Source organism: Petromyzon marinus, chromosome 48 (assembly GCF_048934315.1).
Source record: "Petromyzon marinus isolate PM22_M1 ecotype Great Lakes invasive population chromosome 48, UKy_Petmar_22M1.pri1.0, whole genome shotgun sequence".
Lineage (NCBI taxonomy): Eukaryota > Metazoa > Chordata > Hyperoartia > Petromyzontiformes > Petromyzontidae > Petromyzon > Petromyzon marinus.
Genome location: NC_133714.1, coordinates 1,322,957 through 1,337,178, shown reverse-complemented (window position 1 = coordinate 1,337,178; position 14,222 = coordinate 1,322,957). Strand labels below are relative to the sequence as shown.

General features: G+C 48.2%; 1 protein-coding gene across 1 annotated transcript in view; it reads left to right on the top strand.

Moving 5' to 3' along the window:
- The window catches only part of LOC116952705 (hepatocyte growth factor-like protein), a 53,036-nt gene that overhangs the window by 21,271 nt on the left and 17,543 nt on the right, over positions 1-14,222 (top strand). The window contains exons 10-14 of the mRNA XM_032972298.2: positions 1,142-1,244; positions 5,568-5,704; positions 6,868-6,900; positions 9,192-9,309; positions 10,173-10,250. Of these exons, the coding sequence (XP_032828189.2) occupies positions 1,142-1,244; positions 5,568-5,704; positions 6,868-6,900; positions 9,192-9,309; positions 10,173-10,250 (469 nt within the window). The remainder of the gene's footprint in view (positions 1-1,141; positions 1,245-5,567; positions 5,705-6,867; positions 6,901-9,191; positions 9,310-10,172; positions 10,251-14,222) is intronic.

The window sequence follows — 14,222 nt, the reverse complement described above, 5'->3', positions numbered from 1 at the left end:
GAGAGGTGCGCATCAGACTGGTGGTTGTTCCTAGACGGTTGATTATGAGAATTAAAAATGTTTTTAACCATATTTTGAAAATGTGGTAAAACACTAATCTTTTGCGCATAGCACGTAAAAGGCATGCCACTGCTGTAAACTTGCAAACGTTGTGGAACCAAACCCTGGGCCAACGTTGGTTCAGCGATGGTTCCAACCACCCACCAACGTCGGGAGTGCATTCTCGGTGCACATGCAGCGTGCGTGAGTTAACGCGCCATAGCCCGCTCTTCATCGCCGCCTCAATGTTTCGTCGTTCTGAATTTATTCACGTGAGTGAGTGAGTGGATTTACGTAAAACAATGTGCAAAAAAGCAGCTGCGCTGGACTCTCGTGCATCAAGTCAGCAGTAAATTCACGAAGGGATCGTTGCTTAAAAATCCCGCTTCATTTGCACCCGCGGTATTTATGACAGAAATGGGAGTTTTTAAAAAGTGTGGGATATATGTATGTACATAATAAAGGTTTAAATGATGACGTCACCCTGCTGCTCTATTTAAGACCGGGAGCAAGCGAGGGCTTTACCATTCTGGCGAATTGCCCGATGAAGCTGGATGTTATTACCAGCGAAACGTCGTACTCAAATTTTAAATGATGTTGATTCACTCTTCAACACACCGATGGGCTAAAGTAGTGAACTATTTGTCCTTTGTAAACGTGACACATTTTTTTACTGTTTGGCCGTGCCGGGTGGTGGAGGGTTACGACACATTTATAAATAACGCGATCTAACCCAAAAACCTTTATTATGAATAATATTGGTCGCGAAAGCCTACGTGTCAAACTAAATGTATGTACGTTGAACTTTCCTTCGCACCGTACGTTAGCCAACGGCGGGCTAATCGGAGGTGCAGGGGGCGGAACGTTGCGCCCCTTGCAAATTGTGCTCGACCGCACGCCCGAAATGGTTGGAGCGATGGCACCTTTCTCGAACCCGCCTTCCCGTCTTTCTCCACCACCCCAGTTCCGAGTCGCCTGCCCGTGACATAAGTTACAGTGCAGGACCACGCGGGCGTCTGCGGCTTCGCTTGTTGCGACATTTCGTCGCCGCTTGGAGCCTGACGCCGCGCTTTCCCCGTTTTCCGCCCCGCGTCGTCGGCAGAGTGCTACAGCGGATCGGGCACGGCCTACCGGGGCGGCGTCGCCACGACCCGACACGGCCTGCAGTGCCAGGCGTGGAATGCGACCTCTCCTCACAAGCCCTGGTGAGCAGCTTGCTGTCTCATCACCAGGCCGATCGGGGCTCAGTGATACTCTGTGTTGGGCTCTGTGTCTGCGCCTGTGCCTTTGTGCATTTGCGTGTGCGCACGTTTTGTGTGGCGGAGAGCGGTGGCGTAGCGGTTAGCGCCACTGCGCTACGAACCCGCCGACCCGAGTTGGATTTCCGCTCACGGCCAACACCAGTGACGGTTATCTGAACGAGTCCTGGGCCTCTTCTAGGTGGACTCAGCCTCACATGAGTAACTGGCATGGTGCGTCAACATCGCCACCAGGGAGATAAAGGCGGCCCGGCGTGGTGCTGGCCACCCACCCCCTCGTGTCCTGTGCCGGCCTTCACAGGTGTTCGCTAACAGCACTTGCCCCTACAGTCTGTTAGCATATACGGGGCATCTTTGTTTATTTTGTTGGCTGAAGGCTCACGGAGAGCATTGGAGCGGTGGTTTCGCTAGCCGCATTGCTTTGCGGTCCCGAATAACCTAAGTGGCTAGTGGTGAGATCTTAACTACCTCGCCAGGTATACAGGAGGTCATGGGTTCCCTAAACATTTAAAATCAAAGTGCGTTTAGAGTATTTGGGTGCTATAAATTTCCACATGATAAGCCACTTCGTTGGGCTATCATTTGTGGCCAGGTCGCTTCAGAAAAAGAGTTTCATAGCTCAGTGGGCCTTACCTGGTAAAATAAAAGTTGTTTCGTTTAATAGTTTAGTTTTTATGAGTCTGCTTTGTTCCCACGTGCGACGCTGGACGGGTGGTGATGATCACTCCTTGGTGACGTCATCATCAACATCATCTTCAGCTGTGTCACGCTGGGCGTTGATTGCAGGGGTTTCCTGCCTTATCGAGGCAGGATGTCGGGCCTGAGGGCATGTGCCAGAATACAAAATAAATGTCCTCGATTATAGATTTAATTTCATTGATCGACCTCATGGACTAAATGCGAGGAGGTTTGCGTTGGTCTATCCCATGACGACTCGACCTGAAATGTGCGCCCTGCCGCGATGGGAACCGCCATTTTGGGAGAAAACAAAAGTAGGTGGGAGCAGTTTTTTGCGGCCACACCACACCCTCGTAGCCTTAACAGGTGCTCGCCCGACAACCGCCGCTTTCTGCTAGAATCTGTGAGGCTAAACAAGGAGGTCTTTGCTGGATAACGCGGTGGTGCTTGCGTTTTGACGTACCAGGCCGTCCATCAATTCGCCCTGAATGTGCCGGGATCTCATCGGATCTTGGAAGTTAAGCAGCGTGCAAATAGAACGCAAGATTTTACTTTCCGGCTAACGATCAAAACCAGGCGGGCAGCAGGTTGGCGCCGTGGAACACTTGTGCCTCGCAGCCTATGCCCTGGGTTCGATTCCCAACGCGGGCACCTTTCTGCGTGGATGTTGTACGTTCTCCCCTCGTCCTGCATGGGTGTTCCTCCGAGCTGCTTGCTGATTTTCCCAAAAGCTAACAAAGCGTAAAATCTGACTGGCACTGACCCAAGGCATCCCAATGACAATAACTGCCTGCACAACGTCTTTGAGTGGGCGCTTTCACTTCCTGTTATATTACAATAACTTCCCTCATCGATATTCTCTCAATAGGCTCTCTTGCTTCCTGTGATATCACAATAACTGCTTGATTAATATATCTCAATGGACTCTCTCTCCCTCTTATTGTGATATCACAATAACTGCCTGATCAATATCTCTCATTGGGCTCTCTCGCTTCCTGTGATATCACACTACCTGCCTGATCAATATCTCTCAATAGGCTCTCTTGCTTCCTGTGATATCACAATAACTGCCTGATCAATATCTCTCATTGGGCTCTCTCGCTTCCTGTGATATCACAATAACTGCCTGATCAATATCTCTCAGTGGACTCTCTCGCTTCCTGTGATATCACAATAACTGCCTGATCAATATCTCTCAATAGGCTCTCTTGCTTACTGTGATATCACAATAACTGCCTGATCAATATCTCTCAGTGGACTTTCTCGCTTCCTGTGATACCACAATAAGTACCTGATCAATATCTCTCAATGGGCTTTCTCGCTTCCTGTGATATCACAATAACTGCCTGATCAATATCTCTCAGTGGACTCTCTCGCTTCCTGTGATATCGCAATAACTGCCTGATCAATATCTCTCAGTGGACTCTCTCGCTTCCTGTGATACCACAATAACTGTCTGATCAATATCTCTCAGTGGACTCTCTCGCTTCCTGTGATACCACAATAACTGTTTGATCAATATCTCTCAATGGGCTTTCTCGCTTCCTGTGATATCACAATAACTGCCTGATCAATATCTCTCAGTGGACTCTCTCGCTTCCTGTGATATCACAATAACTGCCTGATCAATATCTCTCAGTGGACTCTCTCGCTTCCTGTGATATCACAATAAGTACCTGATCAATATCTTTCAATGGGCTTTCTCGCTTCCTGTGATATCACAATAACTGCCTGATCAATATCTCTCAGTGGACTCTCTCGCTTCATGTGATATCACAATAAGTACCTGATCAATATCTCTCAATGGGCTTTCTCGCTTCATGTGATATCACAATAACTGCCTGATCAATATCTCTCAGTGGACTCTCTCGCTTCCTGTGATATCACAATAACTGCCTGATCAATATCTCTCAATAGGCTCTCTTGCTTACTGTGATATCACAATAACTGCCTGATCAATATCTCTCAGTGGACTCTCTCGCTTCCTGTGATACCACAATAACTGCCTGATCAATATCTCTCAATGGGCTTTCTCGCTTCCTGTGATATCACAATAACTGCCTGATCAATATCTCTCAGTGGACTCTCTCGCTTCCTGTGATACCACAATAAGTACCTGATCAATATCTCTCAATGGGCTTTCTCGCTTCCTGTGATACCACAATAACTGCCCAAATCGATTAGAAGGGCTCCTGCACGATTGTAAAGGAGCTTGCGCACGGTCTCTGTTTAAAAAAGGAGAGACGTCCGTGTGCGAGTCGGAAAGTTTTTGCTCAGAATCATCATTCTCATCGAATGTGCCACGAGGCAGCTTGTCAGCTTGGGGAAGAGATACGATCGTTCAGACAGCAGCCAGCCAGCCGGCACAGATATTTATCAAAATGTAATCGGATGAAATCTACCGAACGCTGGCAAAGAGGAGCAAAGACTTATGCAACAAACTGCGCTGACTAATAATGATTCTTCAGGCTCGGGGTGCATGCACTGAATTGCGTGTGTAAGAGTCGATGTTTTTTTTGGTATGTATTTACACGAGCTATGCACATGTACTGCCTCATTTTATCAATCCACTGTTGGTTGAGGGCCTCATCGTACTTTGCAGACCGTGAGATCAATTTTGACCATACTTCACCATGGTAGCCAGCGCGGATAGGTGAAGGTGGGAGTCATTTCTGGCCATACCACCCTCTTTGCAACGCCGTGCTGGCCTGAACAGGTGCTCGCTAACAGCACTTTCCCCAACACCAGTCTACAGAGAGATTGTTCCGTGCATCGGAGTGTGCGTGTGTGCATGTGTGTTGAACTAACCCAGCACTTGCCCCTACAGTATGTTAAGGCTATACGGGGGATTTTTGTTGAACTACTTTCGCACCGTACACGGCCAACCGTGCTCATCGGCGGTGATGGGAAGAACAACAAACTAGTGAGGACTTGCTGGTGTTCATTGGGGCTTGCCTCCATGTCAGCCTTCATTCCTGCGGGTGAGCGTACATGCCTGTCAGAGTACACGTGCATGTGTGTGTGTGGCAGGTATACCCCTGGGGAGCGGTAGTGTCGTAGTTAGCGCGCACCGCGTTACGAACCCGGCGACCCGCGTTCCATTCTCACTCACGGCCAACATCAGTGACAAAATATCTCAACCGGTCTTGGGCCTCCACGAGGTTTACTCAGCCTTAAATGAGTACCTGGTGCGACGTGTGAACATCGGCACGGTGGTGCTGGTCACCCACCCCTTTGCAGTTGCGGCACCTAAAACTCTGGAGTTCGTCACCCTTCGAGGTCAGGGGACTTCTGAGACAGACGACGAAATCTTCAAATCTCGACTAAAAACGTATCTCTTTAAAATGGCTTTCTCGCTTTCGTTATTTTCAAACGTCTTTCAATTCTCCTTCTTTCCCCGGTTGATGTTAAGCTATTTCCCACTTGCCGTGCATAGCGCCCTGAGAACAATTGTTTAAGGACGCTTTGTAATTTTTAATTATTATCATTTGCCGTGTCGTCCTGTCGTAGGTCTATCGGCAACAGCGCTTGCCCCTGACGCTCTGTTCAGGCTATACGGTGTGTTGGCGGGGGAATCTTTGTCTTTGACAGGTATACACCCAAGAGCCACCCTGGGGCTGGGCTAGAAGGCCACTCGTGCCGCAACCCCGACGGGGACCCATGGGGGCCTTGGTGCTTCACCTCTGACCCCCATCTTCCCTGGGACTACTGCAGCGTGGAAGCCTGTGGCAAGTTTGCCCGCCCCCGTTCCCCGCACTTCGGCGTGAAGATCGTTCGTTCGTTCCTCGCCCATTGGGCGGCAGTGCAGGTGGCAACGCCTCGCGCCTCACAGCAAGAGGCTCCTGGGTGGAGTTTTGTACGTTGCATCGGCTTCCTCCTGGTTCTCCGGTTTTCTCCCTTAGCTAAAAACAAAAAACAAACACCGACACGAATTGACTGAAAAGTCAACCCATTCCTCAATAACACTGTGGCCTTGAAAAGTATAACGAATATTTAATATAAGCGACGTTGTGGGCAATGGCCCTTCGTCAGGAATGGGGCCTTCTCAAAAGCACGTGCGCCGTGAGACCGAAACGTCGCCTATTCAACATGTTCATTTTTTTTTCATTGTAAGGCCACAGTGTTGTTGACAAAAATGTGCGTTGCGGTTTCTGTTGCTTGTGCACCACTGCCAGCCAATCCAGTTTCGCCAAAGTAATCTGTGCAATGGAACCGGTATTGACCAAACGTGCTGTCGAATTAATGACTGAACCTGGAAATTACTCGGTTGGGATTACACAAAGTGACATTGCCTGCCCCCCGCACCCCCGCCACCAAATTGGACATCTGTAAAACAAGGAGCTTAATAGCTCATCGGATTTCTCCAGGATAAATAAAGATTCTGATTGTGACTGCGAAAGCTTGGCAGGACCCTCCTGAAAGAGTCTCAAGTCAAGCCAATTTTATTTTTGTTGTACAAGCGTGGCGACTTTCTGGCTCAGAGCTCCATCATCACATTCATACTAAACTATAAAAATAAATAAAAATAATGAGAAATATATTTCCATACTATCTACAGTTGCTTTAAATATTTAAAAAAATAAAGCAAGTTGAGGCTGTGAGTTAGTTGCTGTATGCATATGCAAAGATAAGTGTTTGAGTTGTGACTCTAAATGGAGTCAGAATCAGAGCATTTTTTTATATATTGGAGGAATCCAATGAGCTATAAAGCTCTTCTTCAAATATGTACAGTAGGGGCACAGGGTCAGAAAGTTACAATGTAGCGATGATGGAGTCCAGTGTGCGGATTTCCTGTCAGACGTCTGCCTCAAGTGTTGAAGGGTCCGACTGCCAAAGCGTCCAGATTTCTGGAGATAATGGAATTTGTATATTTCTTTCTCTCCTATTGCAGATGGACACGACCTACACATACCCAATACATCCAGTAAGCAATGTACACGTCTTCACATTTGCCGTTCAAGGTTTAATTTAGTCACAAATTGAGCCACAGAAGGCGAGAGTGTAGGGTCTACATACTGTGCCAAGCAGTCAATGTAAACATAACAACGGACTGAAATTACCATCCATGCAGATGCGGCGTAAGATAATCTTGGGCGTCACTGTCACCGCGCGTGCCTTGTGAGATCAAACATCTATTTAATGAGAAAATGTTTGTCTTTAGTAAAAAAAAAACCCACCCCAAACGCGAGTGTTAACTTTTATTCAATGCACTGAATAAACAAATGATGCCTCATCATTACAAATGATGTGGCATCATTTGTAACCAATGAATTCCTATTCCCTCCTCCTCCAACACTCCCATCATTTCACGTGGTGTCTTTCTTCATTGGCCTCCTGTTCACTGCTCAGTGATAGCCAACGACCTGACGCATTGTCCGTTGCCTGCGACAGCTGACTCACAGCTTGCTTGCACTTTTGTGGGCCAAAGGCACTTCCTAGCGACGCGTGAGGAGGTGATGAGCTTTGAGCACGAGCAGGATTTCGAGCAGCGAGACAGAGAGTTCTTCCAGACGGAGATTAAAGTCTCAGAAAAAAAATCGAATGTTCCTGCACATTTTACTTCAAGGGTACCACGTGGAGAAATAACTTCGACTGTGTAGGTTTGTTTTATTTTCGCTACGTGTCTTCGGGGTTGTCAACGCTTGCCGTTTGTGCACGGGGTCCGACGTTTCGCGCCACGTGCCACTATCGGGAGCTTCTTCGGGAACTGAACAAATTACCGGTGAGCAAATTCAGTTCCTGAACAAGTGTGCGGTATGTGGAGTGAAACGTTGAACATCACTCCGAACAACGCATGGTCCAAGTGATAATGCACTCTCGTCAATAACACCGTGGCCTTCAAAAAATATATATAATTGGCGATGTTTCGGCCAATTGCCGGTTTTCATGGCAACACTGTTTCCTCTGTCCTCTGTGTTTAGGTGCTATAAAGAAGGTCCATTGCCTGAAACGTAGAAATGTGTTTTTTTAAGGCCACAGTGTTGTTGTCGAACGTGTTGGGTTTTTGTTGTTGTTGTTATGCGTGTGGATGTGCACCGCCGGCAATTGCAGCATCGCCAGATAATTAGCAATGATACATTTAGAGAGCCAGAATATAGTTAACATGCCCTCAGTCTCATCAAGGTCACGCATTGCTGTCCGTGTCAAGCGACGGACTTTTCCCCATCGCCGCTTTTGTGATCGCTCGGTTGGTGTGAAATGCTGCTTAGGTTTGGGGGGGGGGGTTGGGTGATTCATTTTCAAGCTTTATTGGACAGTCCAGTGAGTTGTATTTTAGTTAGCCTTGCCAGATTGTGCTCAGTTAAATTCGAATTAAAGTATTACGTTTTTTTCGTATAATAATCAATGATCTAAATTGCAGTAATAAAACAGACAGCAGCAGTAGCCTGACTAACTCAGCTTTCCTCTCGCCGCTGTTGACGTGGAAAACCTCGATAGGCTTGCGTTGGACCGAGCCCAGACACATGTGGCAGCAGTAGGCAATGGTGCCTATACCGTACATGATGATCCCCTAGTGAGAATGAAAGCAGTATGTAATAGCCTCGTTATTGTTCTGCTGCTGCTGCTTCCGTAAAAAAATGTCCACAATCTTGGGTGTCCTTCACAAAGTTGTGAGCAGAATGTGCCCAATGTGATCTTGACATATGCAGCATTCCTCTTGTGATTTTGCTGCTGAACACACTGTTTTACAAATATTGTGTTTGTTCTGGCCTGCCCGCATTCTTGTTTTTCCTGTCTGATGATTATTTGCCCCTTAAGTTATAAAAGAGCTTAAATATTACAAGTCAATATTTTTTCTTGACGAAAGCGAATGTCTCTTCCGAAAACCAGACTGGCTCTGCATGGTTCAGCGGCAGGGCCACCAGCCATCACTTGGAAGGTTGGGAGTTAACAATCCTGGTCGGGGGTTGATTCAAACCCATCCCCGCCCCCCGGGGGTCGACAAAATAAGTACCACTTTGTGTGAAGCCAATAGTTGTTGTCCTTTGGGGAAAATCTACACCACCATGGGAATGTGGAATTTCCACTGTTGACTCAGGGTTGTAGACAGGATATATATACTTAGTCATTGAACACCAATGCCTCAATTATCATTTCAGCCAGGAACTCAATTTGGGTAAACTCGTGACGCCGGTTACAGATTGTTCAGTGGCTGAGCCAAACAGCGGTGTGCGAAAAAAATGACTGACATTTCACACTGTATCTCTTGTTGAGTTGCTCTTCCTTCAAGGAAGCACAATTGCGGCCTGAAGCATCCAAGCAAAGCACCGCTGGTGCGCATTGCAGGCGGCAGGCGCTCTCACTCTCCCTGGACCGTCAGCTTACGCAACCGGTAATGAAGTGGTGTCACGTGACCCACCCACACGAAGCACCCTGCCCTTTCTCCTTCTATAGATCCTGCCACAGGGTCACCAGCAGGCCTGAGGATGAGAGCGAGGGGGGGTGTGCTGAGCCCCCTGCCTACCCCTCTGCTGAAGAGTTCAGCAGCCCCACACATTTTTGATAAAGTATAATATTTTAGATAGGGGTGGGGACAGATGGCCAGAGCACAAACATGCTGCTACTGCTACTATGACCCTGCAGCTGCTACTCACTAACGGCACTTGCCCCAATGGTCTGTTGAGGCTACACGGGGGGAACTTTATCCTTTTTGCAGCGTAACATTGCACCGAGTCTTGCAACACCTGCACCTGACTTTGCAAGCCTACAGGCTCGCCGCCATAATCCCTGTGGAGGGGTAATGCACACATTTTTTCTCACACTGAACACACACTTAAATACATAAATAAATCATCAGTTTTTGTATTCATTTATTAAAGATCCCTTCCCCTACGACTGTATGGCGGGGGGGGGGGGGGCAAAATAAGTGGAGGATAGAATGACAGGGGCCAGACCCACGGGGCTGCATGGGGACATGGGTCCGTGCCTTCGATATGCCGATGCCGGATTTGCCCAGAGCCTCAGCGGGCCACCAAAGCCGCCTTTCCAGCCGTCATGGAAACGCAGCATTTGAGATACAGGCAGCAAAAGCCTATGGCCGCGGTGCGAATCGTATGCCTTGGCAATATGAACGGTGTCCGTTTTGGATCTCGGTGCAATTGGGCACTCCGTTGCGTTCACGTTGGTCACGAGGCACATTCGTGGAGCGTCCGGCACCCTGGTAACCGTGGCGCGCTCGCGCACTCCCCCCCTTAGGAAGAAGAAGCACTTCTGTGGAGGCAGCCTGGTGGATGAACGATGGGTGCTGAGTGCCCGCGACTGTTTCGTCTCTTGGTGAGCGCCCGGCTCGTTGCATGCACTTCAGAACGTGTCATCCACGGAGCCCAAACACGCTCCCTTTTCGTTGGTAAACAACTACCCGAATGTATACATTCACGTGTCGGCTTCTTGCACCGCCGTACGTAAGCCAACCGTGCTAATCGGGGGTTCCTCAATGGATGATGAACAGCAAAAAATGACACGAATTTTCTCTCTCTCTCGTCGTGGCCAGCGGCTGACCTCATCATTGGCGTTGCGCTTCTGAACCACATTGGCTGTGGCCGTCGTGCGCAAGAAAAGAATTGCACCCTATAAGTCGTATGAACGATCGGGCAGTTTACTCTGCCGCTCGCCTGCGCGTCGGGGGGGGGGCACGTTGAAGCGGAACAACGAAAATTACTGTTTTATTTTATGAATGACGGCCACGCTGTAGAGACGACACGGCCCGTCTGTATGTATATGCTAATGAGAAGGCACATGCGCCCTCCAGCAGCCGAGTACATTTCACGCTGTAAGCGCCATCGCGATGGCTCAGCTCATTTGTATGTAGAGTCTGTATTTTTTTGCAAGAAGGTTAGATGAAATTGGGTAGTAGTAGTAGTAATAATAATAAAAATGAGAAATGAATGTTTATCTCAGAATTGCGTGACAGTACGGCTCATTGCGCTGTGTGCACCTATTCATAGTTGCGGGTTTCATTTACCCCTACACTCCCCCCCCCCCTCTTAGAGACGAATTCTGTTTACAAAACAAGTCGGCTGACGTCTGCATTAGGCCACGGTCAATGTCGAGAGATGATCGAGGCCAATGCCACTGATCATCACCACACCTCCAGTGCCGGATTAAGCTGTAGCATATGATATAAAGGGGCCCTAAAACAAACCCATAACTAATAAAACACATTTTTTACTTGCACGGCGAAGTAATTGTATTTCTTTGTATTTGCTATTCAGCCAGATAACACGACAAATCGCTAGCCTTAAACAACCAGTCGTTCATATAAGTTGAAGGCGGTATAGTACTATAGTAAAAGAGCAAGTGCAGAATCACTGAACCGGAATTTAGCGCGGGGCCCTTGAAAGTGCGGGGCCCGTAGTAGCTACGTGTGTAGCTACTTTTGCTACTGGGATCATCCGGCACTGCACACCTCGCCATCTCAACACCCTGGCATCCCAAGATCCACTGATGTCTGGGTGCCATTCCCAATGTACGGTCATGGTCAAGAGATTTTACCCGGAGCAGTTGTGGCTATGCACGTGGCCTCTAGTCCAGCGTTGTGGAGGCAGCAGTGAGGGTTTGTTGGATTGCCGTGAAAACTCCCTTCCCGCGGGCGTCGACGAGGTGATCGTACGCCTGGCTCCCCAGGAGAAGGCAGTACGGCAAAGTGCGGACGAATATCTGTCCTCTCTGCATGAGGATCGAGATTTGCTGCCTCAAATGTGTGGGTTGTCTCCGGGTGGCTCCGGTTTCCTCCTGCGTATATAAACACTCAGAATCAGAATATTTATTTATACTGCAGTAATCATATGAGCTATAAAGCTCTTTTTCACAGCAGGTCCAGTAGGGGCAGGTACGAACGTTACAACAACAAACAGTGCAAAAAATAATAGTCGTGCAAAGTACAAGGTAAAAAATCACTCGTCGCTAATCGGCCTGCAAGCCTCTCAATCTGTGCGACTGTGCAGCGTCATGAGATGCAGTTTGCATTCAATTAATAGATCGACCTTTATGCCTTTAAAAGGCGACTTTCCCTAAAACCAAGCCCCCCTCCCCATACATAAATTATGAATGACGTTACATGGAGGAGGAGGAGTGGGGAGGGGGAGGAGGGACGGAGGAGCTCATCATAATCAATCTTGTTCAGGCCAATGCCACTGATACCATCGCACCTCGCCGTCACTTCCTTCTCTCTGCCAGATGCCACCGGCGTTCCACAGCCCACACCGCCACCTCCAAGGTCTGCTCTTACAGGGTCCCACCGTCTGGCTTGAGACTTGCCCCCCCCCCTCTCCATCCTGTGCGCCCACACCCCTCCCAATGCAATATCCCCCTTGCCACGATTGTCTTGCCCGTCCGTATTACCCACTTTTTATAACTTTGCAGTAGAAGCTGGATATCAGCACACTGCACGCAGAAGCACAGTTGCCATATACGCAACACGTAAATTAAACTATTAAACTGAACTTTTTTTACTTTTATTTAACCAGGTAAGGCCTCTCTGAGCTCTTTTTCAGAAGCGACTTGGCTATCACAAATGATAGCTCAAACTTTCTGGCTTATCGTGTGGATGTGTAAAGCAGCCAACGACTCTAAACGCTTGTTTCTCAATGTGGAGGGAAAAAAAACGGAGGACCTCGGAGAAAAATCCACACGACCACGAGGAGAGCACGCAAACTCCAAATATACAGCAGGCGTCAGGGTCGGAATCGAACCCATGAACCTCCTGCATAACCAGGCGAGGTAGTTAACATCTCCTAGCCATCGTGGTACCCCTAAACATCCTCACGTTACGCTGGAGGGAAGCAGGCAAAGGGCAACTTCTGATACGACTGTACTACTTCGGATACAAATATACCTTCGCCGTGGCCGGGAATCAAACTCAGGTTTTCCAGCTCAGAGGCCAGTGCTGTAACCACCGCTCCACCCCGTGTACATTGTACGTAATACCAAACTATGCAGCATGTATGTGTGTATGAACTTCTTTCGCACCATATGTAGGAAGCGATGGTGCTAATCGGAGGTGCGAGGGAAGGACCACAAACTAAACACAACAATCAATTTTAAATTTAGCAATTTTAAACAAATGCGTTATTAATCTAGATTTGAAAGTGCATTGCACCAGTGGCTTCCTAAAACCAGAAAGAAGAGCGTTGCAGACGGCCGCAGAAGCCCATCTGTGGCCGTCTTTGTTCGATAGCAAGCCAACAGCCACCGCTGCGAGAAAGGCCCGGAGTCCGTGTAATGATGGTTCATGTTCCTTGACGAGATCAGCAAGGTTATTGCGGTTCATTTGTGGCAAACACTTTGTGTGCAATGAGCACGACCTTGGCCGCACACGGTGCAGTGGTGCACACGGACAGCCGGTCTCAAACACCCTCGCGCCTGGTTAGGCTCAGTGTTTACGTCCTACGTTCCAGAGAGTTGGGCTCGGTTGCTATTTAATACAATTTCCGTGATTCACAAAATCAGACCGTGGCACTGTCGGGATTTTTGTAGCACTCTGTTAATGCCCAAGGCTGAGAGAGGCATTTATTGCAGTGTCTTTAGCCTTAGCTAACCAGTGGGAAGTTTAATAAACATCTTCCCTCGGTTCAAAGATGTTCCCGGTTTACGTATCAAAATAACACCTTGCCCTCCTACATCGCTGGCAATGATTTAATACCGTCAGGCAAATACTCCACGCGTGTTAACGCCTGCAGTTCTCGGGGGTGTGTTCTGGTTGTACCGCGTGTCCGCTACATCAGGCACAAATGGGAAAAGCCAATGTATAAATTCCCTGTCAACACTGTGAGCTGTTTATGGACTTTGTTATATAATATGTAAACAAATATTGTGTCTCACTCTCCTGCTGTGTAATTAGTCAATTAGCGGATTAGTTTACCCATTACGACCTCACGATTGAGTCTGAAGACTTTTCTCGTCTTAGTTTGTTGTCCTTCCCCCGCACCTCCGATTAGCACGGTTGGCTACGTACTGTGCGAAAAAAGTTCAACATACACACACATAGAATGGTCCTGTTTGGCCAAAGATACACTTTCATTGTTATTTTTCAAATAATTTCCTTTTCTTGCGAGACCAGATTGCCTCGAGAAAACCCAAGCCTATGAGATATTACGAAGAAATTAGTTCAAAATCCGCATGGCTGTCACAACGACCTTCTTGCTGTGCTGAAATCTCGAGGCAACCTCTGCTGCCTCACGCCCCTCTGCCACACGCCCGGCCTCGGTGCGATGCCGCTTCGATAACAATCTCGAAGAACCCGCGGTG